Raw genomic sequence first — 24,480 nt, 5'->3', positions numbered from 1 at the left:
GGGGACACTGGGACCCTTTGGGGGACACTGGCATCCTCTGGTGGACACTGGGACCCTCTGGGGGACACTGGGATGTTTTGGAGGACACTGGGATGTTTTGGGGTGACACTGCGAGGTTTCCCCCTCAAATCCCCCCTTTCCGTACAACGCCCATGGGCGCCGCCATATTTTCCATGCCGACCGCCATGTTGCCGTACGGTGCACGTCCCTTCCGGTTCCTCCGGAAGCGCCGCCGCCTCTTTCCGCCCGCGCAGGCTGAGGGGACGGACGGGCCCGGGCCGAGGCCTCCGCGCATCCGCCGCCATCCCGCGGATCCCGCCGCTCCCGCCGCCGCCCGCCGCCGCCATCCGCCGCCATGACGGAGCAGATGACCCTGCGCGGCACCCTGAAGGGCCACAACGGCTGGGTGACGCAGATCGCCACCACGCCGCAGTTCCCGGACATGATCCTGTCGGCCTCGCGCGGTGCGGGACCGTCCGGGAGGGGTCTGGGGGCTGCCGTGAGGGGGGAGAGGGCGGCCGGGAGCGGGGGGAGCCGCGGGACGGGGCTGGGGGGGATGAGGAAGGGACAGGGGGTCCCTGAGGGTCTCTGGGGTGACCCCAGTGGGTTTGTGACCCCCTTGTGCCCCCTCCCCAGACAAGACCATCATCATGTGGAAGCTGACGCGTGACGAGACCAACTACGGGATCCCGCAGCGGGCGCTGCGCGGGCACTCGCACTTTGTCAGCGACGTGGTCATCTCCTCCGACGGGCAGTTCGCCCTGTCCGGCTCCTGGGACGGCACCCTGCGCCTCTGGGACCTCACCACGTCAGTTTGGGGTGAAATCCTGGGGTTTTGGGGTTCGGGTGTCAGGGTCGTCTCCGACGGGCAGTTCGCCCTGTCCGGCTCCGGGGACGGCACCCTGCGCCTCTGGGACCTCACCACGTCAGTTTGGGGTGAAATCCTGGGGTTTTGGGGTTCGGGTGTCAGGGTCATCTCCTCCGACGGGCAGTTCGCCCTGTCCGGCTCTGGGACGGCACCCTGTGCCTCTGGGACCTCACCACGTCAGTTTGGGGGCAGTTCCGGCGGTTTGGGGGCTCGGTTTGGGGTGAAATCCGGGGTTTTTGGGTCAGGGCTGCTCGCCGCTCCTCTCCCGATGATTACAGCTGAATTCCCACTGATCCCCCCGGGGGTCTGAGGACAAGTCCTGCAATGATGATGGGAGACACCTGGGCCAGCAGCCCCGCGGGTTTTTGGGGATTTTGGGTTTTTTTTTTTTTGGGGGATTTTTGGGATTTTTTTTGGGTGTCCATTGAGGGGATGCAGCAGGAAAAGGGCCGGAATTTGTGGGGTCAAACTCTTCTCAAATCCCCAGATCTTCCTGGAACCGCTTTGGTCCAATTCCCACTGATCCAATTCTCACTGAGTCAATCATTGCACACCTCTTTTCACTCCATTTTTATGGCTGTTTTTCCCAATTTATGGATATCTCACCCCAATTCCTGGGTGGTTTTCCCCCATTTATGGATATTTCACTGCAATTATGGACATTTACCCCAATTCCCTTCTGTTCTTTAACATTTTATGGCTATTTCACCCCAATTTCTGGCTGTTTTTCCCAGTTTCTGGGTATTTCACCCCAATTCCTGGGTGTTTTTCCAGGTTATGGATATTTCCCTGGTTTCTGGGGAAATTCTGGGTGTCTGACCCTGCTCCTGATCCTGGCTGGTTTTTTTCCCATTTCACAGCTATTTCACCCCAATTCCTGACTGTTTTTTCCCATTTTATGACTATTTCACCCCGATTTCTGCCTGTTTTTCCCAATTTCTGGCTATTTCACCCCGGATTTCCCCTCGCAGGGGCAGCACCACGCGCCGCTCCGTGGGGCACACCGAGGACGTGCTGAGCGTGGGCTGCTCCCAATTCCCAGCTGTTTTATCCCAATTTGCGGCCATTTCCCCCATTTTTACGGCCGTTTTTCTCATTTTTTTGTGTGTTTTTCCCATTTTTTGGATGTTTCACCCCAAGTTTCCCCCCAGGGGCACCACCACGCGGCGCTTCGTGGGGCACACCAAGGACGTGCTGAGCGTGGCCTTCTCCTCCGACAACCGGCAGATCGTGTCGGGCTCGCGGGACAAAACCATCAAGCTGTGGAACACGCTGGGCGTCTGCAAGTACACCGTGCAGGTGGGACACGGGTTTGGGGTGAATTCCGAGGGTTTTGGGTCATTTGGGGTCAGTTATGGGGATTTGGGGTCATTTATGGGGACATCCTCACCTGTCCCTCACCTGTCTCACCTGTGTCTCACCTGTCCCCAGGACGAGAGCCACTCCGAGTGGGTTTCGTGCGTTCGCTTCTCGCCCAACAGCAGCAACCCCATCATCGTCTCCTGCGGCTGGGACAAGCTGGTCAAGGTGAGCCCCCGTCCAGGTGAGACCCCCGGGCCGGGCACACCTGGGCACACCTGGGAGCCCCGGGATCGTCCCCCCTGACCTCACCTGTCCCCCCCAGGTGTGGAACCTGGCCAACTGCAAGCTGAAGACGAACCACATCGGGCACACGGGGTACCTGAACACGGTCACCGTGTCACCTGACGGGTCGCTGTGCGCGTCCGGGGGCAAGGTGAGGATGGGACACACCTGGGGACACACCTGGGACACACCTGGGGCATTGGGACACACCTGAGACACACCTGGGACACACCTGGGGACACACCTGGGGCATTGTCAGGGGTACCTGAACACGGTCACCGTGTCACCTGACGGGTCGCTGTGCGCGTCGGGGGGCAAGGTGAGGATGGGACACACCTGGGGGTGTCCCCAGTGTCCCACTGGGGTGTCCCCATTGATGTCCCCTGTGTCCCCAGGATGGCCAGGCCATGCTGTGGGACCTGAACGAGGGAGAGCACCTGTACCTGTGTCCCCCTGGGGGCGTCCCCAGTGTCCCACAGGGGGTGTCCTGGTTCTGGGGGTGTCCCCATTGATGTCCCCTGTGTCCCCAGGATGGCCAGGCCATGCTGTGGGACCTGAACGAGGGCAAGCACCTGTACACGCTGGACGGGGGGACGTGATCAACGCGCTGTGCTTCAGCCCCAACCGATACTGGCTGTGCGCCGCCACGGGGCCCAGCATCAAGATTTGGGTAAAAAAACGGGGAAATGGGGCTGGAAATGAGATTGGGATCACAGAATTGGCATTATGGGTGTGGGTAATGGGGTCAGAGCGGGGCCGTGATCAACGCGCTGTGCTTCAGCCCCAGCCGATACTGGCTGTGCGCCGCCACGGGGCCCAGCATCAAGATTTGGGTACAAAAATGAGATTTGGGGGATTGGGATAAGGGGATAGGGATTGAGATTGGGATAATGGGAATGGGATTGGGATTGGGATTGGGATTGGGATTGGGATAATGGGATAATGGGAATGGGATTGGGATTGGGATTGGGATTCCCCCCGTGCCGTGATGAAACACTGAAATGCCTCCGACCGCTCCGTGGGGAAACCCAGAGGCTGTTTCTGAGCCACCCGGGCTGGGGGATCCAGGTGGGATCCAGGTGAGATTTGGGGCACAATCCAGGTGAGATTTGGGCAGGATCCAGGTGGGATCCAGGTGGGATCTGGGCAGGATCCAGGTGGGATCCAGGTGAGATTTGGGGGCACAATCCAGGTGAGATTTGGGCAGGATCCAGGTGGGATCTGGGCAGGATCCAGGTGGGATCAGGGCAGGATCCAGGTGGGATCAGGGCAGGATGCAGGTGAGGTCCAGGTGGGATCCAGGTGATTGCTCACCTGTCCTCCCCCGCAGGACCTGGAGGGGAAGATCATCGTGGACGAGCTGAAGCAGGAGGTGATCAGCACCAGCAGCAAAGCGGAGCCGCCCCAGTGCACCTCGCTGGCCTGGTCGGCAGACGGGCAGGTGAGGAGCGCACCTGGGCAGGGGGCACTCACCTGGGCGCCCTCACCTGGGCACCCTCACCTGGGCAAGGGACATTCAAATCGGGACCCTCACCTGGGGACATTCACCTGGGCAGGGGGCACTCACCTGGGCCACATGGGCACCCTCACCTGGGCACCCTCACCTGGGCAGGGTGGGACATTCACCTGGGGACATTCACCTGCGGAGGGGACACTCAAATGGGGTCCCAACACCTGGGCAGGGGGAACCTTTACCTGGGGACCCTCACCTGGGGCTGAGGCCAGGAGTGACCCCTGGGATGACCCTAAATGACCCCTGAATGACCCTGACCCCTGTCCTTGTCCCCAGACTCTCTTCGCCGGCTACACCGACAACCTGGTGCGGGTGTGGCAGGTGACCATCGGCACCCGCTGAGCCCCGATCCGGCCGCTTTTCACCCCAAAAACGTCAATAAATGGCTGAGGCCCAATCCTGCCTTTTTTAACCCAAAAATGTCAATAAATGGCGATTTTTGGAGCTGGAGTCGCTGCGTGTTCCTGATGGGATTTTGGGGCAAAAAACCTCAAAAAGGGGGAAAATGCTGGTGACGTCACTGGGGTGGGATTTGGGGCTGTTCCTCGGTAAATTAATTTTTAAAAATCTCCACTTAATAAAAAACCCAAATTAATTTAAAAACCCCAAAATTGTGTAAGATATGAGGAACCTAAATTAATTTTAAAAACTCCCAAATTAAATAATTGCTATATATTAAATTAATTTCTAATAGTGAATAACTGCTAGGTGTTAATTTTTAAAAGTGATTAACTGCTAAGTATTATTTTTAATAGTAAATAACTGCTAAGTATTAAATTTTGCATAGTAAATAACTAAATATTAGTTTTTAGGAGTAAATAACTGCTAGATAATAATTTTAAAAATTAATAACTGCTAAATATTTTTAAAAGTAAATAATTGCTAGATATTAAATTAACTTTTAAAAGAAAATAACTGCCCTTGATACAACTTCTTTAATCTTTATTATTGACAAGTCATAAAACTAAAATCTCCGTTTAATTCTCATTTTTTTAGCCAAAAATATCCCGAACGAGCTCTGAAACGCCAACAAGGAAATTTCCCAAATCCACCAAAATTCAGGGAAAAACGTCAGGGGGAGGGGCAGGGGGAGGAGCTCCCAGGTGGGAAAGGATGCAGATGGAAATAACAAAAAAGGGAGGAAAAAAAAAAAAAAAAATTAAATTAAATTATTCCCAAGCCGGGAAGCCGGGGAGCTCCAGAGCTGCGGGGCGGGAACCCCGTAAAGTGCCAGAGGGGAGGGGAAAACCCAAAAACCCGGGATTTTCCCCAAAAAATGGCAAGGAAAGGGAGGAGCAAACAGCAGGGGGAGAACGGGGCTAGAACCCAAAAATCCAGGCACCGAAAAATGCGGATTTTGGGAAAGGAGGGAGGTTCAAATCTGACAGGATTTGGTCCCAAAATGTGGAAAAATTCCCGGGAAGGGCCCAAAATTGAACTGGGGGGGGGGCAGCTCCCAGTACTGGGACCGGAACTGAGACCGGATCCAGAACGGTTCCGAACGAAAATCACCTCAGCAAGGGCGGATTCTGCTCCAATTTAACCCAAAAATGGCTCCAAAGGGGTGGATTCTGCTCGAATTTAACCCAAAAATGGCTCCAAAGGGGTGGATTCTGCTCAAATTTAACCCAAAAATGGCTCCAAAGGGGTGGATTCTGCTTGTTTTAACCCAAAACCAGCTCCAGGGGGGCAGATCCTGTTCCATTTTAACCCAAAATTGGCTCCAAAGCAGCAGGGGTGGATTCTGCCCCATTTTAACCCAAAATTGGCTCCAAAGGGGAGGATTCTGTCCCATTTTAACCCAAAACCAGTTCCAAAGGCAGATCCTGCTCGATTTTAACCCAAGAATGGCTCCAAAAGGGCGGATTCTGCCCAGTTTTAACCCCAAACTGGCTCCAGATGGGAGGATCCTGCCCCATTTTAACCCAAAACCGGCTCCAAAGGGGCGAGCCCAAAACCAGTTCTAAAATGGCAGATCTTGCCCCATTCAACCCAAACCAAATTTCAAGGTGGGTCCTGCCCCACTTTAACCCAAAATTGGCTCCAAAGTGGCAGATCCTGCCCCATTTCAACCCAAAACCAGTTCCAAAGGCGCAGACCTTACCTCCTTCAAGCCAAACCCAACTCCAAGCTGGATCCTCCCCATTTCAACCCAAAACCCAATTCCAAGATGGATCCTGTCCCCTTTTAACCCAAAATTGGTTCCAAAGGGGCGGATCTTACCCCATTTCAACCCAAAACAAATTCCAAGACGGATTCTGCCCCCATTTCAACCCAAAACCAGTTCCAAAGTGGCGGTTTCTCCCCTTTTTAACCCAAAACCCAATCCCAAGGCGCTTCCCCACCTTGAGCTGCCCCGGCTCCGCGGCGCCGGATGATGAAGACGAGGAGGAAGAAGAGAAGGGAAAAGCAGAAGAAGATCAAGAACCTCAGGACCCAAACACCACCCCGAGTCCATCACCCCTTCTGAGCCCCCGTCGGGTGCGGATCTTGATGCGCGCGCCGCACGAGAAGGGGAGGATGAAGAGAAGGGAGAAGAAGAAGAACCTCAAGAACCTCGGGGCCCAAACACCTGCACAAGCCAGAGTCCATCCCCTCCCAGCCCATCGCCCCCTATCATCAGGTGCGGGTCTCGATGCGCGTGCCGCGGGCCAGCACGCGGAGGAGGAGGAGGAGGATGAAGACAAGGAAGAAGAAGAACCTCGGGGCCCAAACACCTGCACAAGCCAGAGTCCGACCCCTCCCAGTCCATCGCCCCCTATCATCAGGTGCAGATCTTGATGCGCGTGCCGCGGGCCAGCACGCGGAAGAAGGGGAAGACGCGCTGGCGGCAGCAGCAGATGTGGAAGGTGTGGATGTGGCTCATGCTCTCGGCGTTGTAGAAGCACAGCTGGCCGCGCTCGTAGTCCAGGTAGACGCCGAAGCGGCGCGGCTGCTCGGCGGGCGCCAGCGCCGTCTGCTCCGTGGCCGTCAGCGCCTGGTACTTCTTGCCCGAGGTGCCCAGCGCCCAGATCTCGCGCCGGGGCGGCGGCGGCGCGGGGCCGTGGGCGCCCTGGGGCCGCGCGCGGGCCGCTCTCGCGGGCGGCGCCCACGGCCCAGCCCCGGCGCCCGCCCACCTCCACCTCCCAGTAGTGGCGGCCGGCGGTGAAGCCGGGCGAGCCCAGCACGCACAGGTCGCCGCCGGCGGCGCCGGGGCCCGGGCGCGGCGGCACCGCGGGCTCCGCGCGCCGCTCCGACAGACGGACGCTGCGCCGGTCCGGGGACAGGCTGAGCCGCGGGGTGCGCCGTGGAGGGGTCCAGGGTCACGTCGGCTGCGGGGCGGGCGCGGGGTTAGGGGGGTTAGGGGGGTTTGGGGCGGGATTTGCAGCTCTTGAACATTGAATTTCCGCTCCCTCGACTTCCAAATTTTCACCCTTTTAACGCCAAAATTTCCGCTCCTTCAACCCCCAAATTTCCTAACTTTTAGTCCCAACTCTCACCTCTTCAACCCCATATTCCCATCTCTTTAACCCTAAATTTCCACTCCTTCAACCCCAGTGTTGGAGCATTTCCAGCCCTTTAATCCCAAATTTCCACTCTTTAAATTATTTCCAGCCCTTTAACACCAAATTTCCACTCCATCAATCCCCCGTTTCCTTATTTTTAATCCAAATTCTCTGCCTTTTAATCCCCATTCTCTCCTCTTCGACCCCATATTCCCATCCAATTAACACCAAATTTCCACTCCTTCAATTTCCAAATTTTCCTCCCTTTAACCCCCAGTTCCCAATTCCCACCCTTTTCAACCCAATTTCCAATCCCTTCAACCCCTAATTTCCAATCCCTCCAATCCCCAATTTCCACCCTTTTCACCCCAGAATTTCTACTCCTTTAAACAACAGATTTTCCCAACTCCAACCCCTTCAAAGCCCCAATTTTCACTCTTTTAACCCCAAATTTCCACCCCTTTAAGCATCAGATTTTCCCCTCTCCAACCCTCAGTTCCAACCCCTTTAAACCCCCAATTTTCACCCTTTTAACCCCAAATTTCCCCCTCCCCACCTTGGGGCACTTTGCTGAAGACCTTTTCCATCTTCCTCATCACCACGTCCTGCAGGAAGCAATTCCTGAACTTCCTCCCCACGTCCACCGGGATCATCTCGGGCTCCTGGAATTTGATGTTCTCACACCTGGAAAACGGGGGAAAAACGGCAGAAATTGGGATTCAGCTGCTCCAAGGTGCCCTCCGGGCCTTCCCGCTGCCCCAAAAATCCCAAACCGGCCCCAAAATCCCCCAAATTTCCCAAACCAGCCCCAGAATCCCCGCTGGGGACGGGGACTCACCTGATGAAGGTGCCTTTGATGTCCTGGGAGGTGCCAAACACAGAAGGGAAAAGAAAAAAAGTGAAAATTTTAATGAGGATTTGGGTTGGTCCTGTGGGATTCTGTTTTAACCCAAAATTGGCTCCAAAGGGGCGGATTTTACCCCATTTTAACCCAAAACTGAGGATCTTGCCCCATTTTAACCCAAAATTGGCTCCAGAGGGGTGGATCTTGCCCCATTCTAACCCAAACCCAATTCCACGGTGGATCTTCCCCCATTTTAACCCAAAATCAGTTCCAAATGGGCAGATTTTGCCCTGTTTTAACTCAAACCCAATTCCAAGGTGGATCCTGCCCCATTTTAACCCAAAATCAGTTCCAAATGGGAGCATTTTGCCCTATTTTAACCCAAACCCAATTCCAAGGTGGATTGTGCCCCATTTTAATCCAAAATTGGCTCAGAAGGGGTGCATTTTGCCCCATTTTAACCCAAAATTGGCTCCCCACAGCCTCAGTCTCGCTGATCAGGGGCTGCAGAGGTGCTGCCCTCTCCTGCAGCACTGTCACCCCTCAATCCCCGTTCCCCAGTCCCAGTTTACCCCAGTTTACCCCATTTTCACCCCATTTTCCCCCACTTTAACCCCACCTTGAGCAGCTGCAGCCCGTCCTGCCTGCCCGCGGCCTCGGCCTCGCTGATGAGGCGCTGCAGGGCCGCCCCGCGCTCCTCCAGCGCGCCCAGGTTGCGCTGCTGCCGCGCCTGCAGCGCCTGGTGCCGCTCCTGCAGCTGCCGCAGCAGCAGCAGCTGCTCCCCGGCCAGGAACTGCTGCAGCTCCTCGAAATCGGCCTCCAGCTCCTGCATCTCCGCCTGCATCTGCTCCTGCGGGGGGAAAAATGGGGTGGCGAGAGGGTTTGCGGGTTTTTAGTAGCGGATTGACGGGTTGGAGCGAGGATTTCCAGGGTTTTAACCCCAAATTTCTGTGGTGGAGTGATGATTTCCAGTCCTAGGACACCAAATTTCTGCGTTGGAGCAATGATTTCCACTCCTTTAACCCCAAATTTCCACTCCTTTGACACCAAAGCTGGGGTTGGAGCAACGATTTCCACTCCTTTAACCCCAAATTTCTACTCCTTTAGCCCCAAACTTGGGGTTAGACCAACAATTTCCAGCCTTTTAACCCCAAATTTCAGTGTTGGAGCAAAGATTTCCAGGGTTGGAGTGACAATTTCCAGCCTTTTAACCCCAAATTTCCACTCCTTTAACCCCAAAGTTGGTGTTGGAGCATTTCCAGCCTTTTAACCCCAAATTTCCACTCCTTCAACAATGATTTCCAGCCCTTCTCCCTTAATGGAGAGAAATGAAGAATTGAGAATTGAGAATGGAAGTTCAGGGGACAAAACGGTGCAGAAAATGGGATTTTAGTGCCCTGGCACTGGTTGAAAAGGGACAAAATGGTGCAGAAAATGGGGTTTTAGTGCTCTGGCACTGTTTTTTGGGCTGAAAAGGAATAAATTTGTGCAGAAAATGAGATTTGAGTGTCCTGGGACTCTTTTTTTGGGCCGAAAAGGGATGAATTGGTGCACAGCTCACCCTGAGCAGGGAGATTTTCTCCTCCTCGCTGGATTTCTGTTTCAGCACCGCGTCCAGCTGCCGGCGCAGGGGCTCCAGGTGGCTCTGGAGCTTGGTCTGGGGGAGAGGAGGGGGCTCAGGCTGGGGATTCTGACCCCCAAAAACCCCGGAAAACCACCCAAAACCACCCAAAACCCAGAGAAACGCCAAAAAACCCCCAAACCTCAAATCCCCCTCAATCCCCAGCCACTGAACCGCTCCAGCCAGCGCTGCCCCTGTAACCCTCGTGCCCCAAACCCCCCAAAACCCCAAACAAACCCCCAAAAAACCCCACAAAAACCTCAAAACTCCCCAGATTTTCACCTTGCACTCCTGCAGCGCCTCGTCGAGCGGCAGCACGCTGTGCTGCTTGTGCCCCCGCGCCTCGCGGCACACCACGCAGACCCCGCATGTAAACCCCTTCAAACCCTCCAAACTCCCCCAAAAACACCCCAAACACCCTAAAAACCCCAAATTCTCCCTTTTTCCCCAAACCTTGCACTCCTGCAGCGCCTCGTCGAGCGGCAGCACGCTGTGCTGCTTGTGCCCCCGCGCCTCGCGGCACACCACGCAGATGGGCGCCAGGTCCTGCTCGCAGAAGAGCTTGAGGGGCTCGCGGTGCTTGGGGCAGAGCTCGGGGGGCCCGCCGGGCGCGGGGCCGGGCTCGGGGGCGGCGCCGGCGGCTCCGGTGGCGGTGCCGGTGGCGCCGGGGCCCGGGTGCAGCTGGCGGATGATGTGCACCATGTTGGCCAGCTGCAGGTTGGGCCGGAAGCTGCGCTGCGAGAACGACTTGCGGCACTGCGGGCACGTGAAGGCCGCGGGGCCTTCCTCGGCGTCCTCATCCTCATCCTCCTCTTCCTCCTCCTCCTCGTCCTCGGCCTCCTCCTCCTCCTCCACGTCCTCCTCCATGGCGTCCTCGTCGTAGCCCAGGTAGAGCCCGCCGCCCTCCGCGCCCTCGGCCCAGGCGGCGCCGCCTTCGTCCTCATCCTCCTCCTCCTCGTCCTCGGCGGGGTCTCCCCACAGCTCGCCTTCCTCCTCCTCATCCTCCTCCTCCTCCTCTTCCTCCCACATGTCCTCCTCCTCCTCCTCCTCCTCCACGCCGTCCTCCTCCTCCTCCTCCTCGTGCTCTACATCCAGCTCGTCTTCCTCCAGCTCTTCCTCCTCTTCCTCCTCCTCCTCCTCCTCGAGCTCGGAGCGCTCCGGGCCGGGCTCGGTTCCGCCGCCGCCGCCGCGGGCCCAGAGGCGGGAGATGCAGCCGCGGCAGAAGTTGTGCCCGCAGCCGATGGACACCGGGTCGGCGAAGTAATCCAGGCAGATGGCGCAGATCGCCTCCTCCTGCAGCGTCTCCACCGGGTCCGGCCGCAAGGAACCGGGGCCGCCCAGCGCCAGCGGCGCCGCCATGCCCGGGGGGCGCCTTCCTCCTCCTCCTCCTCCTCTCTTCTTCCTCCTCCTCCGCCCGGCTCAGTCCCCCGGCCCGGGCCGGGCCCCTCTAGGTCTCACCGGGCCCCGCTAGGCCTCACCGGGACCCGCTAGGCCTCACCGGGCCTCCTCACCGGGCCTCCTCACCGGGCCTCGCCGCCGCGGTCCCCCCGCGCTCTCAGGATTCTGGAGGAGCCGCTCGGTGCTCGCTGAATGTCGCCCGGGTCCTGCTCGGTGCCCGCTCGGTTCCCCCCGGTTCTCTTCGGTTCCGTCCGGTTCCTCCCGGGCCGCGCTCGCCCGGCGGCGGCTCCGCCACAGACGGGAAAGGCCGCGGAACTTCCGCCTTCCGGCTTAGGCCATGCCTGTTCCGCCCAATATGACAGGAAGTGGCTCCTGTTGCCGGCGTTTGTCTACCCACGCGACTCGTTGGTCTGGGAGGACTGGGAGTGGAACCGGAAGTGGGCCACTGCCGGATTTTCCCGCGCCCAGCTCAACCCGAGGCGCTCCGAGCTCCCTGGTCCGGGTTCCGCTTCTTTTCCGGGTCCTGGTCCCGCTCCGGTTCCCCCCAGCCGCGCTCGCCTGGCGGCGGCTCCGCCACACACGGGAAAGGCCGCAGAACTTCCGTCTTCTGTTTGGGACCCCGCCTCTTGCGCCCAACGTGACAGGGAGTGATTCTGGTTGCCGAGCAACGGCGGAAGTGCAGGCTTCGCCGCTTCCGCCAGGGTTTGGCTAGCCACGCAACTCGTTGGTCTTGGAGGACTGTGGGCGGCGCCATCTTGGCGGGGCGGGTTTGAGGGCGGGGCCGGGGCGGGGCATTGGCGGCTTTCCCCGCCCTCAGCGCAGCCCGGGGCGCTCCGAATCCCTCGGTTCCGGTTCTGGTCCCGGTTCTTGTCCCGGTCTCGGTTCCGGTTCTGGTCCCGGTTCCTGTCCCGCTCCCGCTCAGGTATTTTTGCCCTTTTTACCCAAAATCCCCTCTTTTCCCCATGGTTTTCCCTTTCCTGGTCTCACTCAGGTATTTTTTCCTTTTTTACCCAAAATCCCCCATTTTCCCCGCGCTTTTCCCTGTCCCGGTTCCAGTCCCGGTTCCGGTTCCTGTCCCGGTCAGGATCCCGGTCCCTCTCGGGTATTTTTTCCCATTTTACCCAAAATTCCTCATTTCGGCCGCGGTTTTCCCTGCCGGCGCGGCGGCCGACGCTCAGCGTTTCTGTAGTGTAGTGGTTATCACGTTCGCCTCACACGCGAAAGGTCCCCGGTTCGAAACCGGGCAGAAACACTTCCCTTTTCCTTCCCGTCTCTTTTTTTTCTTTCTTTTCTTCCCTTTTCCCCTTATTTTTTCCCCCTCGCTCCGGCACTTTGAGCTCATCTGAGCCCTTCTCCCCTCATTTTTCTTTGCGTAATTTTGAATCTCAGCTCTGCTTGCCCTCCCTGCTTTCTCCAGCCAAACTTTCCTTCATCATCCCCAAAAATCCACCGTCCCTCACGCCCTCCTCCTCCTCCTCTTCATCCCCAAAAATCCACCATCCCTCACGCCCTCCTCCTCCTCCTCCTCTTCATCCCCAACATCCACCATCCCTCACGCCCTCCTCGTCTTCATCCCCAGGTCCCAGCACCCACAGGGGAGGAAGCACACCCTCCTCCTCCTCCTCCTCCTCATCCCAAATATCCAACACCCCTGACATCCTCCTCTTTTTCATTCCCCAGGTCCCAGCGCATCCTCTTCCTCCTCATCTCCAATATCCAGGATCCCCGAGGGAGGAAGCACACCCTCCTCCTCCTCCTCATCCCCAATATCCAGGATCCCCGAGGGAGGAAGCACACCCTCCTCCTCCTCCTCCTCCCCAATATCCAGGATCCCAAAGGGAGGACGCTCACCCTCCTCCTCCTGTTCTTCATCCCCAGCACCCGTAAGGGAGGAAGCACACCCTCCTCCTCCTCCTCGGGCCCCATGGCGCTCCCCAGCCCCGCCGAGCAGCTCCGCGCCGCCGCCTCGTGCCCGGTGTGCCTGGAGCTGTTCCGCGACCCCGTCTCGCTGCGCTGCGGCCACAACTTCTGCCGGGGCTGCGTGGAGCGCTGCGGGCCGGGCCCCGGGGCGACGGCGGGGCCGCTCTGCTGCCCGCAGTGCCGGGACGCGGCGCCGGGCGGCGGGAGCGGCGGCCTGAGGCCGAGCCGGGAGCTCGGGCACATCGCGGGCATCGCCCGGGAGCTGCTCCCGGCGCTGCTCCCGGCGCCGCCGCCGCCAGCGGGGACACCGGGGACACCGGGGGACGGCTCCGTGTGCGGGCGGCACCGGGAGCCGCTGCGGCTCTTCTGCCGCGAGGAGCGGGCGCTGCTGTGCGCCGAGTGCGCGCGGGAGCGCCGGGAGCGGCACCGGGAGCGGCACCGGGAGCGGCACCGGGAGCGGCACCGGGAGCAGCAATGGGGACAGCAGCGGGAACAGGACCGGGAGCAGGACCGAGAGCAGGACCGGGAGCAGCAATGGGGACAGCAATGGGAGCAGGACTGGGAACGGCACCGGGAGCAGCACCGGGAGCAGCAAGGGGAACAGCGGGAACAGCCGGAACAGCAGCGGGGACAGCAGCGGGAACAGCAGCGGGAGCAGGACCGGGAGCAGGACCGGGAGCAGCAATGGGGACAGCAATGGGGACAGCAACGGGAGCACCGGGAGCAGCACCGGGAATGGCACCGGGAGCAGCACCGGGAGCAGGACCGGGAGCAGGACCGGGAGCAGCAATGGGGACAGCAATGGGGACAGCAACGGGAGCACCGGGAGCAGGACCGGGAGCAGGACCGGGAGCAGCACCGGGAGCAGGACCGGGAGCAGGACCGGGTGGTGCCCATCGAGGAGGCGGCGCGGGAATACCGGGTGAGAGCCCTGGGGACAGGGACAGCCAGGGGATGCGGACACTCGGGATGGCGACATCCCTGACAGTGCCACTCTGGGATGGGGACACTGAGATGGGGACAGCCAGCATGGGGACAGCTGGACAATGGGGACACCGGGAGTACCGGCTGAGAGCCCTGGGGACACTCTGGGGACAGGGACAGCCCTGACAGTGCCACTCAGGGGATGGGGACACCCAGGAGCTCCTCCCCTCCCTGGACGTGAGGCTGGCTCCGGCTCAGCTCCTCGCTCCTTCTTGGAAAAATATTATTATTATTATTATTATTATTATTATTATTATTATTATTATCATCATCATCATCATCATCATCATCATCATCATCATTATCATTATCATTATATTGTTGTTGTTGTTATTGTTGTTATTGTTATTTCCAAGCTCCTTCTTCTTGCGCAAAGCTTCTCCCATCTCATACAAGGGATAGAGGAAATTTTGGTGGGAAAACAGAATTTTCTCAGCCCCTCTGAGTTCACTTTTTATTTCCCTGCAGGAGCAGATCCAGAGCTGCCTCCAGGCTTTGAAGGAGGAGAGAGAAAAATTCCTGGAAAGCCGAAAATCCGGAGCTTGGAGGAGCCTGCACCTGGTGAGAACAGCTTGGGGGCCGGGTTGGATCTGGGGTTTGGGTCCCTCCCTCTGCCCCAGAGCTGTTTTGAGGCCAAACCTCCCGAATTTGGCTCACGGAGCTTTGGGTTTATCAGCTGGGGTTCAGCTGGGGCTGCACCAGGGAGATAATGAGGGGAGGGAGGGGAGGGAGGTGCCAGGGAAATCCACAAACACCAGAGGTTTGTGCCCAAAAAGGAGACAGGAAAATAAATTAATCCCCAAACACCAGAGGTTTGTGCCCAAAAAGGAGACAGGAAAATAAATTAACCCCCAAACACCAGAGGTTTGTGCCCAAAAAGGAGACAGGAAAATAAATTAACCCCCAAACACCAGAGGTTTGTGCCCAAAAAGGAGACAGAAAATTCCTTTTTCCTTTTTTTTGGCTTTATTCAAATTAAGGGAGAGGCCATGGGGCATTCCTCTGGGATCTCTCAGATTTTTGGAGGACATTGCCTCCTTTTTATCCCAATTTCCCTCTCTTTTTCCCCATTTCTGAGGTACCTGAGAGGTTCAGACTTCCCAAAAGGAATATCACCACAACATTCATTTTAATACCTGAAAAGCCAGCCCTAAAATCCGCGTTTTTTCACCCAGAACAGGACGCGGGGTGAGCAGTGATCCCGACGTGATGAACATCACCACAGCGTTCATTTCAATGCCATAAAAAGCCAACCCTAAAATCCGCGTTTTTCACCCAGGACAGGATGCGGGACGAGGGGCAGCACCTGGCGCGGGAGTTCCGGGAGCTGCGGCGCTCCCTGGAGGAGCAGCAGTGGTGACCCCGACGTGATGAACATCACCACAGCGTTCATTTCAATGCCATAAAAAGCCAACCCTAAAATCCGCGTTTTTCACCCAGGACAGGATGCGGGACGAGGGGCAGCGCCTGGCGCGGGAGTTCCGGGAGCTGCGGCGCTCCCTGGAGGAGCAGCAGCGCCTCCTGCTGGCGCAGCTCGGGGAGCTGGAGGCGGCCATGGCCCGGGGCTGGGAGCAGGCGGCGGGAAAGGTCTCGGAGGAGCTGTCCCAGCTGGACACGCTCATCTGGGAGATGGAGGGGAAATTCCAGCAGCCCCCGAGCCGATTCCTGCAGGTGGGAGCCCCCGGGAGGGCTGGGATTGGGAGGGAGAAAGAGGAATAAATAAAATTCAAAATTAAAAATTCAGTGCCAAAATCGTCCCCTCAGGAGCTCCCCTGGTGCCTTTACCAGGTGGGACAGAGTTGGCACACCTCTGGGAAGTGGTTTGGTGTGGATTAGGATGGGTCCCCTTAAAGCCCCCAAAATCCCCAAATAAATACCCCAAAATCCCCCTGAAAAATCCCCCCAAAATCCCCCCAAAAAACACCCAAAATCCCCAAATAAACCCCCAAAATCTACCCAAAAAATCCCCCCCAAAATTCCACAAGAATTCCCCCCAAAAAAAATCCCCAAAACCCCCCAAACCTCCCCCCCCAAAAAACCCCACCAAAAAAGCCCCAAAAATCACTGAAAACATCACCAAAAATCACTGAAAAATCACAAAAAAAAAATCACCAAAAAATCACCAAAAAAAAAATCTCCAAAAACCCACCAAAAATTAAAAAAAAATCCCAAAAACCCTCCAACCCAAACCAGGCCAGAGTTCTTTGATCCTGGGATTTGTAGGATCACAGATCGCTGTTCCTCCTGTTTAACCATCTCCTCTCTCCTCCCACCTTCAGGACATCCAACAGCTCCTGCACAGGTGAGGCAGCTCCTTCTGCTCCTCTGGGTGAAATTCCCTCAAATTCCCACTCAAATTCCCACTCAAATTCCCACTGAAATTCCCACCCAAATTCCCACTGCACTGCTCCGGGCTCGGGAATTTGGATCTGGGGGGAAGGAAACTGCCCAGGAAGGGCAGGGAAAATATTTTATTTAATATTTTATTTATTATTTTATTTAATATTTTATGTAATATTTTATTGTTCCTGGGAGAATATTTAATGAGAATAAAATTAACCATTGGATTGGGGGATTTTGCCCCTTTTTTTGCCCCCTTTTTGTCACTTTTTTCCCCTTTTTTTTGGCCCATTTTTTGCCCATTTTCCCCCTTTTTTTGCCCATTTTTTGGCCCCGTTTTTGGCAGCTGTGAGACGATGAGGTTCCAGCCCCCGGCTGAGATCTCCCCCGAGCTGGAGAGGAGCCTGGAGGATTTCGCCCAGAGGAACGTCCTGGTGAGGGGCACCTTGAGGAGATGCCAAGGTGGGACAGGGTGGGAAATCCGGGAGGAATGGGGCAAAATCCGGGGTCATTTTGGGGGGGTATCTGTCAGAAATGGGGTTATTTTGTGGGATTCCTGGGAAAAATTGGGTTATTTTGTGAAATTCCTGGCAAAAATGGGATTATTTTGTGGGATACCTGGGAAAAATGAGATTATTTTGTGGGATTCCTAACGGAAATGGGGTTATTTTGTGAGATACCTGGCAGAAATTGTGTAATTTTGTGGGATCCCCGACAGAAATGTTTTTTGGGGTTTTTTTGGGATATCCAGGAACTTTTCACCTGAGGGTTTTCGTGGGCCAAAACCAGCTGGGAAGTGGAGAAGAGGGAAAAAACAGCACAGGTCTCACCCAAAAATCAGATTTGGGGTGGGAAAATCAAATCCCAAAGATCGGAAAAGCCGGGGAGGGGACAGAGAGGGGATAAATCCCCAAATCCTGGGGGTGAGTTTGGCTGGGCCAGGGGTTTATCCCAGGGATAAAGGCAATTTTTGACCCCAAATCCTTGAATTCTCTCTCCCCAGACAGCCTCATGTTCCTGCTGCAGGAGCCGGGTGAGTTTGGGGCAGGAAATTCCAGATTTGGGTTTTTGGGAGAGGCTCCCGTGGGAGGGGACACCAAGGGTGACACCCTGGCTGTGTGCAAACCCAAAACATCCCAAAAAGAGAATTTTCCTCCCTTTTCCTGCCCGGGAATTCCACACTGTGGAACGGGAGCGGGTTGGGATTCGGGGGATTTTTCCCCTTTTTCAGAATGGCATTTTTCAGGGTTTTTTTTCCTTTTTTTCAGAATGGCATTTTTCAGGGGATTTTCCCCTTTTTTCATGGGATTTTTTTCAGGGGATTTTTCCGGGGATTTTCCCTTTTTTCAGGAGTTTTTTCCGGGAATTTTCACCCTTTTTCAGGGCATTTTTCAGGGCATTCCCCCCCCTTTTCAGGGGATTTCCCTCCCTTTTCAGGGGATTTTTTCAGGGCATTTTTCAGGGCATTCCCCCCCCCTTTTCAGGGGATTTTCCCCTTTTTCAGATGGGGATTTTTCAGGGTTTTTTTTTTCCCTTTTTCAGAATGGCATTTTTCAGAAGGGCATTTTTCAGGGGATTTTTCCCTTTTTCAGATGGGGATTTTTCAGGGTTTTTTTTTTCCGTTTTTCAGAATGGCATTTTTCAGAAGGGCATTTTTCAGGGGATTTTTCCCTTTTTCAGAAGGGCATTGTCAGGGGTTTTTTTTGGGCATTTTTTCAGGGGATTTCCCCCCTTTTTCAGAAGGGCATTGTCAGGGGATTTTTCCGGGGTTTTCCCCCTTTTTCCGAAGGGCATTTTCCAGAATGCTGACCCCCCCCTCCCCACCCCTCCGTGTCCCCGCAGCCTCGCTCACCCTGGACCCCGACACCGCCCACCCTCACCTGCACCTGTCGGCCGACGCGCGGGAGGCGCGGGGGCAGCTCCGGCCCCGCGACGCCCCCGACCACCCCGAGCGCTTCGACTTCGAGCCCTGCGTGCTGGCCCGGGGCGGCTTCACCTCGGGCCGGCATTTCTGGGAGGTGGAGGTGGGCCAGGGCGGGGTGTGGGCGCTGGGGGTGATGCGGGAGTCCTCCCGCAGGAGGGGCCCCCTCAGCCTGACCCCCAAGGAGGGCGTTTGGGCGCTGGAGGCCTTCCACTCGCTGACGTCGCCCCGCGCCAGGCTGCGCCTGCGCCCGCCGCCGCGCCGGCTCCGCGTGGCGCTGGACTACGAGGGGCGCCGCGTGGCGTTCTTCAGCGCCGGCGACGACGTGCCCATCCTCGAGTACACCCGCGCCGCCTTCCGCGGAGAGCGGCTCCGGCCCTGGTTCAAGATGGGCCTGGGCGCGCGGCTGCTCGAGGTGACGCGCGGCGAGCGCTGCCAGGACCGCGCCGTGGCCGGCAGGGTCGTGTGCCCCCTGGACTGGGTGGGATTCGGGTTCTCCATGCGGATCTGCTCCTGAGGGGATGAGTCCCAGGTGATTCCAACCCTTTGAGTCCTGGATTGGGTGGGATTCGGGTTCTAGATGAGGATCTGCTCCTGAGGGAATGAATCCTGAATGATGCCACCCCTCTAAGTCCTGGACTGGGTGGGATTCAGGTTCTCCATGAGGATCTGCTCCTGAGGGGATGAGTCCCAGGTGATGCCGCCCCTCTGAGTCCTGGACTGGGTGGGATTCAGGTTCTCGATGAGGATCTGCTCCTGAGGGGATGAGGGGATGAGTCCCAAGTGATGCCGCCCCTCTGAGTCCATCGGGAGGTCTGAGATGGCCCCAGGAGGAGCCCGGTTTGGTGTGTGGGGTTTTTACCTTGTTGTGCCCTTGGTGGGATGGATCCTCCCCAATTTCCTCTTTTCCCAAAGTTTCAGAACCCAGAAATTCCTCTGGCTACCCTGGAGGACTCGAGCTCATTCCCAGGGGGCTCAGAGACCCTGGCACAGAGCCCAAGACCCCCGTGCCTTTGATTGGGAAAAACAATTACCAACCTTTATATGGAGAATTACAAGCCACGAAAGTTTAAGTGGAATGATAGTGAATTTATCACAGGGTGAAAAAATAGATTTTTGGGGTTTTTAGAATGGGACAAGATGGAGGAATCTGGGCGTGTCCAGCCTTTCTTCTTGGCCTGCGTCTTCTGCTGTGATGTTGGCACTTTTGGTTTGCCTTAGAGAAGAAGCTCATTGTGTATTTAATTTTTATTTAATTTTAATATTGTAGGTTTTTTTATTTTTAATTTTAATATTGTAGTTAATTTAAGTATTGTAGTTTTAAATAGTGTGTGTGTAAATATTGTAATTTTTTGTATAAAAAGATAACACCACCCTGGGGGCGGGCAGAGTGCCTCTGTCTGTCCTGCTGAGAGGACCTCGGCTGGACGGCAGAAATAATTTTATAGATAAAATAAATAAAAATAAATAAAATAAACAACCTTGAGAATGAGAAATGAAGAGTTCTGACTCCTTCTTGACTGAGAAAAGAGACTTTTTAACTTATCTTGGGGTCATTCTGAGCAGCAGAGACCCCAAGACCAAAATGTTTTTTGTCCAGGGGGCGTCCTGAGCTCTTCACCCCTCACTTTGGGGGCGGTTTCCACATTCCTAGCATTTGTAATTTTATTTTTCTCAAATAAAAGGATGTTTCGTGGTTTCCTGTGTTTTATTTTTCTCAACTAAAAGGATGCCTCCCCACCGGGATTTCCTCTGGATTTTTGAGTCTCTGGGTGATAAATCAGGAAAATCCACATGGGATGAGGAAACCTCGCTGAGCTTCCTCCTCCCCAGCCGCTCACACCCAATTTTCACTTTATTTACCCATGCAAACCCAATTTATCCACTCACACCCAATTTTCACTTTATTTATCCCCAAAACCCCAATTTTTACTTTATTTATCCCCAAAAAATGCTGGGGAGGGATGAGGTGGGACCAGCCCCAGGGCCGGCGGTGCCTCAGCCTGGGCAGGGGCAGGACACGAATTCTGGCCATTTCTGCTGTTTTCACAGACATCAATTTCCTCAAGAACACGCAATTTTCTTCCGAGGAAACCCAAAAGAGGAAGCGGCAGCAGCGAAACTGCCCCAAAATTAATTCCGGAACCGAGAAGAGGAACCGGGAGCGACGCTGGGCCCGGAAAAACCGGCACGGGATGGGTTGGGGACTTTCCCCTTTTTCCCTTGGATTTGCCCCATTTCTGGTCCCACTCAGCCCCAGGAGCTCCTCGCCCACCCGGATCCCATTTCTCCAGGGTTTTTGGGGATCCTTTGGGTGCAGGAGCTACTCACCCACCCGGGTCCTGTTTCTCCAGGGTTTTTTTGGGATGATTTGGGTGCAGAAGGAGCGGGGCGGAGCAGCTGGAGGGATGAAAACCTGGAATTCTGATGAGGAAAAGCCGGGAGAGCCCAAGGGGGACCCGAGGCGTGGCACGGATCCACCCGGGACAGGGAGGGAGAGCCGGGAAGGACCAAACCCGGCCGGGTCCGGATCCCCAGGGAGGGAATTCCAGCCGGGATTCGGCTTCGTGAGCCGGGGGAGGAAGACTCCGAGGAAGGAGAGCGGCCCTGGAGGACCTGGTAGGTGCCACCTGCTGACCCTGGGGACATTTGGGAAGAATTTGTCACAATTTGGGCAGAATTGGACCCAACTGGGGCAGAATTTGTCCCAATTGGGACAAAATTTGTCCTGATTTGGGCAGAATGTGTCCCAATTTGGGCAGAATTTGTCCTGATTTGGGCAGAATTTACCCCAATTTGGGCAGGATTTGACCCCATTTGGGCAGAGCTTGACCCCATTTGGACAGAATTTGACCCAGTTTGGGCAGAGTTTGTCCCAATTTGGGCAGAATTTGATCCGATTGGGGCAGAATTTGACTCCATTAGGGCAGAATTTGATCTACTTTGGGCAGAATTTTACCTGATTTGGGCAGGGATCTGTGGGGATTTGAGTCAGGGTTTGACTCCAGGGTTTTTTTCCCCATGGGAAATTCCTTTCCATGAGTTCCTGGTGGTATTTCCCACCCCATTTTTCCTTATTTTTGCAATTTAAAAGCCCTACTGCCCAAATTCTGTCAAATTCTGCCCAAAATTGAGCTCCTCTCACTCCCACAGCTGCAAGATCTGAAAAATGAGCTGGAGAAGAGGCAGGCGAAAAAAACCCCGGAGATTTCCCACCAGGAAACCCCAGAACAGGGTCAGGAGGAGAAGAACCAGCAGCAGGTGAGGGAATTCTCCTGTTCTGAGGGAAAATCTGGGGAAAAGGGAATTAAACCCCCCTGGGAGGGCTGGCGGTTCCCGAAATTCCCGAATAATTCCATTTTCTGTGATTTTGAGGGATCTCAGGCTGAGCTGCCTCTTGTTTCTCTCTTCCCCCAGGATGTGAAGAGCTCCATCAGCAGGTTTGTGATTTCTTCTCCCTGGAAAATCTTTTCCACGAGTTTTCCCTGGAGGAATGGAGGAGGGAACTCGGAACTCAGCTCCTTTTGGGATGTGCTGATCCGCTGGGATCTGGTCTCAAAAATCACAAAATAATTTAAAACACTTGGCTCTTTGCTCCGGCCCAAAATTCCCCCGACAAATTTCTTCCTTCCTCATAAAAAATTTAGAAAAAAATTAGAAAAAAAGTTAGGTTTAGAAAAATGAGAAAAAAAATAGGTTTAGAAATAATTTAGGTTTAGAAAAAAAGAAAATTTAGGTTCAGAAAAGGAAATTAATCCAACAGGGAAATCTGGCCTTTGATCTCCTGGATTCCCAAGGGAAAGGGGGGAAATTAAATCCCAAAATTCCAGCAGCACCAGCCCTCATTGCTGGCGGCTCCTGAGAAGTGTCAGGGGGGGTTTTGTCGGTTTTGTTTTAATTTATTTCTAATTCCAGGTGTGGGAAAGTGACTTTCCAGCTGCCCCTGGACGCGGCTCCGGGGCTGGAAGAGCGAGTTTGTCACTTCTCGTGGAGGAGCAGCGCCCTGAAGGAAACCCTGAGGAAGCTCCAAGGTACCCAGTGGGAGAACAAAAACAGATTTAAATTGTATTTTGGGAGAGCTGGAGGAGCTGAGCTGCCCTTCTCCCATCCTGGACCCCGACACGGCGCACCCCCAGCTGGCGCTGTCGCAGGACAGGAAGAGCATTTGGTCCAAAGGCAGGGGAGGAAAACCCTTACAAAATCACAAATTAGCACTCCAAATTAGGAAAACACACCCCAACACTGACCCCAGCTCTGTCCCCCCACAGCCAGCGTGACCCTGGACCCCAACACAGATGGGAAGAGCATTTGGTTTAAAATGGGGGGAGGAAAACCCTTGCAAAATTACAAATTAACATCCAATTAACATGACAATTAATCCCCCAGCACTGACACAGCTCTGTCCCCACAGCCAGCGTGACCCTGGACCCCGACACGGCGCACCCCGAGCTGGTGCTCTCCGAGGACGGCAAGAGCGTTTGGCGCGGATCCTCGCCCCGCCTGCTCCTGGACCGCCCTGAGCGCTTCGACCACTGGCCCTTCGTGCTGGGCCGCCAGGGCTTCGCGTCCGGGCGCCACTGCTGGCACGTGGACGTGGGCGACGGCGGCGACTGGGCCGTGGGCGTGGCGCGGGACTCGGTGCCCAGGAAGGGGCGGCTGAGCCTGGGCCCGCAGGGCGGGATCTGGGCCCTGGAGAAGTGGGGCGCGCAGCTGCGGGCGCTGACGGCGCGCAAGGCGACCCCGGTGGCGCCGCGGTGGCTGCCGCGCCGGGTCAGCGTGCACCTGGACTGCCACGGCGGCTCCGTGGCCTTCCTGGACGCCGAGGACGGGGCGCTGCTCTTCGTCTTCTCCCGGGCGGCCTTCGGCGGGGAGAGGCTCCGGCCCTGGCTCTGGGTGGTGGGGGCCCGGTCGCGGCTGCGCGTGTGGCCCTGAGGGGAAACGCCCCCCAAAATTCACAGAAAATTGGGTGGGTTTGGGTGTGGGTTACAGTTAGTGTTAGGTTAAGGTTAGTTTGGGGTTTGGGTTTGGGGTTAATATTAGGGTTAGTTTCGGGTTAGAGTTAAGGTTAGAGTTAGGTTAGGGTTAGAGTTAAGATTAGGGTTAGGTTAGGGTTAGGGTTAGGGTTTGGATTTGGGTTTGGATTTGGGTTATGGGTAGGCTTTAGCTTAGCTTTAGGGTTTAACCCATTTGGTTAGGGTTACAGTTAGCATCAGGGTTAGGTTAGGTTTAGGGTTAGGCTGGCGTTAGGAGTAGGGTTAACGTTCGGTTTAGGGTTAAGGTTATGTTAGGGTTAGGGTTAGGTTTAAGATTAGGGTTAATTTTAGGGGAAAATGAGGCACTAAACAGGGAAGGATCTGTGGAGAAGGAACTGTGGGTCAGAGTAATTTGGAAGAAGGGGAAAATGGGAGAAATTGGAATGGAAAGGCCAATTTTTCCAAGTCTTGCCTGTCTGGCTGTAGACAATCCCACCTCCAAACCAAGGACTCTAAAGTTACATTTTTTTATGTAATAGTGGAGTTGGTCTTTTCTTTCTGAAAAAGGTCCCTGTGGTGACCATGTCTGTGGATTCCATGTTTTATATAGTTAATAATAAAAATAATAATTAATAATAATTTTTAAATTGTGATTTCCCCCTCTGTGTCCTTCCTGAGTGCCAGCAGTGGGACGTGGCCTCCAGGGAGAAGGGACAGGGACAGTCCCTGGGACACCTGCTCGGGGCTTGTGGCTCTTCCAGGGCACAAACACAAATGGGGTTTAATTAAACAAATTAAATTAACTAAACAAATTAAACAAATGGGGTTTAATTAAACAAATTAAATTAACTAAACAAATTAAACAAATGGGGTTTAATTAAACAAATTATGTTCAATTAAACAAATGGGGTTTAGTTAAACAAATGGGGTTTCATTAAACAAAATTCCAGCTTGATCTCGACACCCAGCGGCAGCAAACACCAGACAGAGAAGTTGAAACATGCAAATTTTGGGTTTTTAATTAATCCA

At 55.4% G+C, this 24,480-nt stretch overlaps 3 protein-coding genes and 1 non-coding gene across 4 annotated transcripts; 3 read left to right on the top strand and 1 right to left on the bottom strand.

Annotated features, from left to right (window-relative positions):
• Positions 1-248: 248 nt before the first annotated feature.
• Positions 249-4,423, top strand: LOC128950001 (receptor of activated protein C kinase 1-like). Its single transcript, XM_054294894.1, is given in 9 exon segments — positions 249-464; positions 637-808; positions 2,020-2,167; positions 2,300-2,395; positions 2,493-2,603; positions 2,983-3,037; positions 3,040-3,122; positions 3,783-3,893; positions 4,242-4,423. Coding segments are annotated over 9 exon segments (951 nt in total). The 5' UTR covers positions 249-355; the 3' UTR covers positions 4,308-4,423.
• Positions 4,424-6,729: 2,306 nt separating this feature from the next.
• LOC128950010 (E3 ubiquitin-protein ligase TRIM41-like) lies at positions 6,730-11,346 on the bottom strand. The gene is given in 8 exon segments (XM_054294902.1): positions 6,730-7,035; positions 7,037-7,243; positions 7,245-7,276; positions 8,007-8,134; positions 8,289-8,311; positions 8,914-9,144; positions 9,856-9,951; positions 10,369-11,346. Coding segments are annotated over 8 exon segments (1,929 nt in total). The 5' UTR covers positions 11,275-11,346.
• A 1,146-nt stretch (positions 11,347-12,492) lies between these two features.
• Positions 12,493-12,565, top strand: TRNAV-CAC (transfer RNA valine (anticodon CAC)). Its single transcript has one exon. It is a non-coding gene; the product is annotated as a tRNA-Val (tRNA).
• Positions 12,566-13,237: 672 nt separating this feature from the next.
• On the top strand, positions 13,238-23,410 carry LOC128950004 (E3 ubiquitin-protein ligase TRIM11-like). Its single transcript, XM_054294897.1, has 12 exons — positions 13,238-13,661; positions 14,115-14,155; positions 14,686-14,778; positions 15,658-15,888; positions 16,497-16,519; positions 16,904-17,019; positions 17,561-17,590; positions 18,400-18,989; positions 21,632-21,739; positions 21,896-21,918; positions 22,394-22,509; positions 22,890-23,410. Exons 1-12 carry the CDS (start codon positions 13,238-13,240, stop codon positions 23,408-23,410), a joined length of 2,316 nt encoding a protein of 771 aa, XP_054150872.1.
• Positions 23,411-24,480: the final 1,070 nt, after the last annotated feature.

This window comes from Melozone crissalis, unplaced genomic scaffold (genome assembly GCF_028551555.1).
Source record: "Melozone crissalis strain CALT ecotype California unplaced genomic scaffold, PUWL_Pcris_2 ptg000367l_1, whole genome shotgun sequence".
Lineage (NCBI taxonomy): Eukaryota > Metazoa > Chordata > Aves > Passeriformes > Passerellidae > Melozone > Melozone crissalis.
Note: the sequence above shows the minus strand (reverse complement) of the source record. Positions and strands in the feature narration are given on the sequence as shown.

Excerpts from the sequence above, each read along its gene's own strand:
- LOC128950004 (XM_054294897.1), top strand. The coding sequence starts at position 13,238 with ATGGCGCTCCCCAGCCCCGCCGAGCAGCTCCGCGCCGCCGCCTCGTGC. Across the intron at positions 15,889-16,496 it reads CCCCGAGCCGATTCCTGCAG|GACATCCAACAGCTCCTGCA; the intron begins GTGGGAGCCCCC and ends TCCCACCTTCAG. Across the intron at positions 21,740-21,895 it reads AGGAGAAGAACCAGCAGCAG|GATGTGAAGAGCTCCATCAG; the intron begins GTGAGGGAATTC and ends CTCTTCCCCCAG.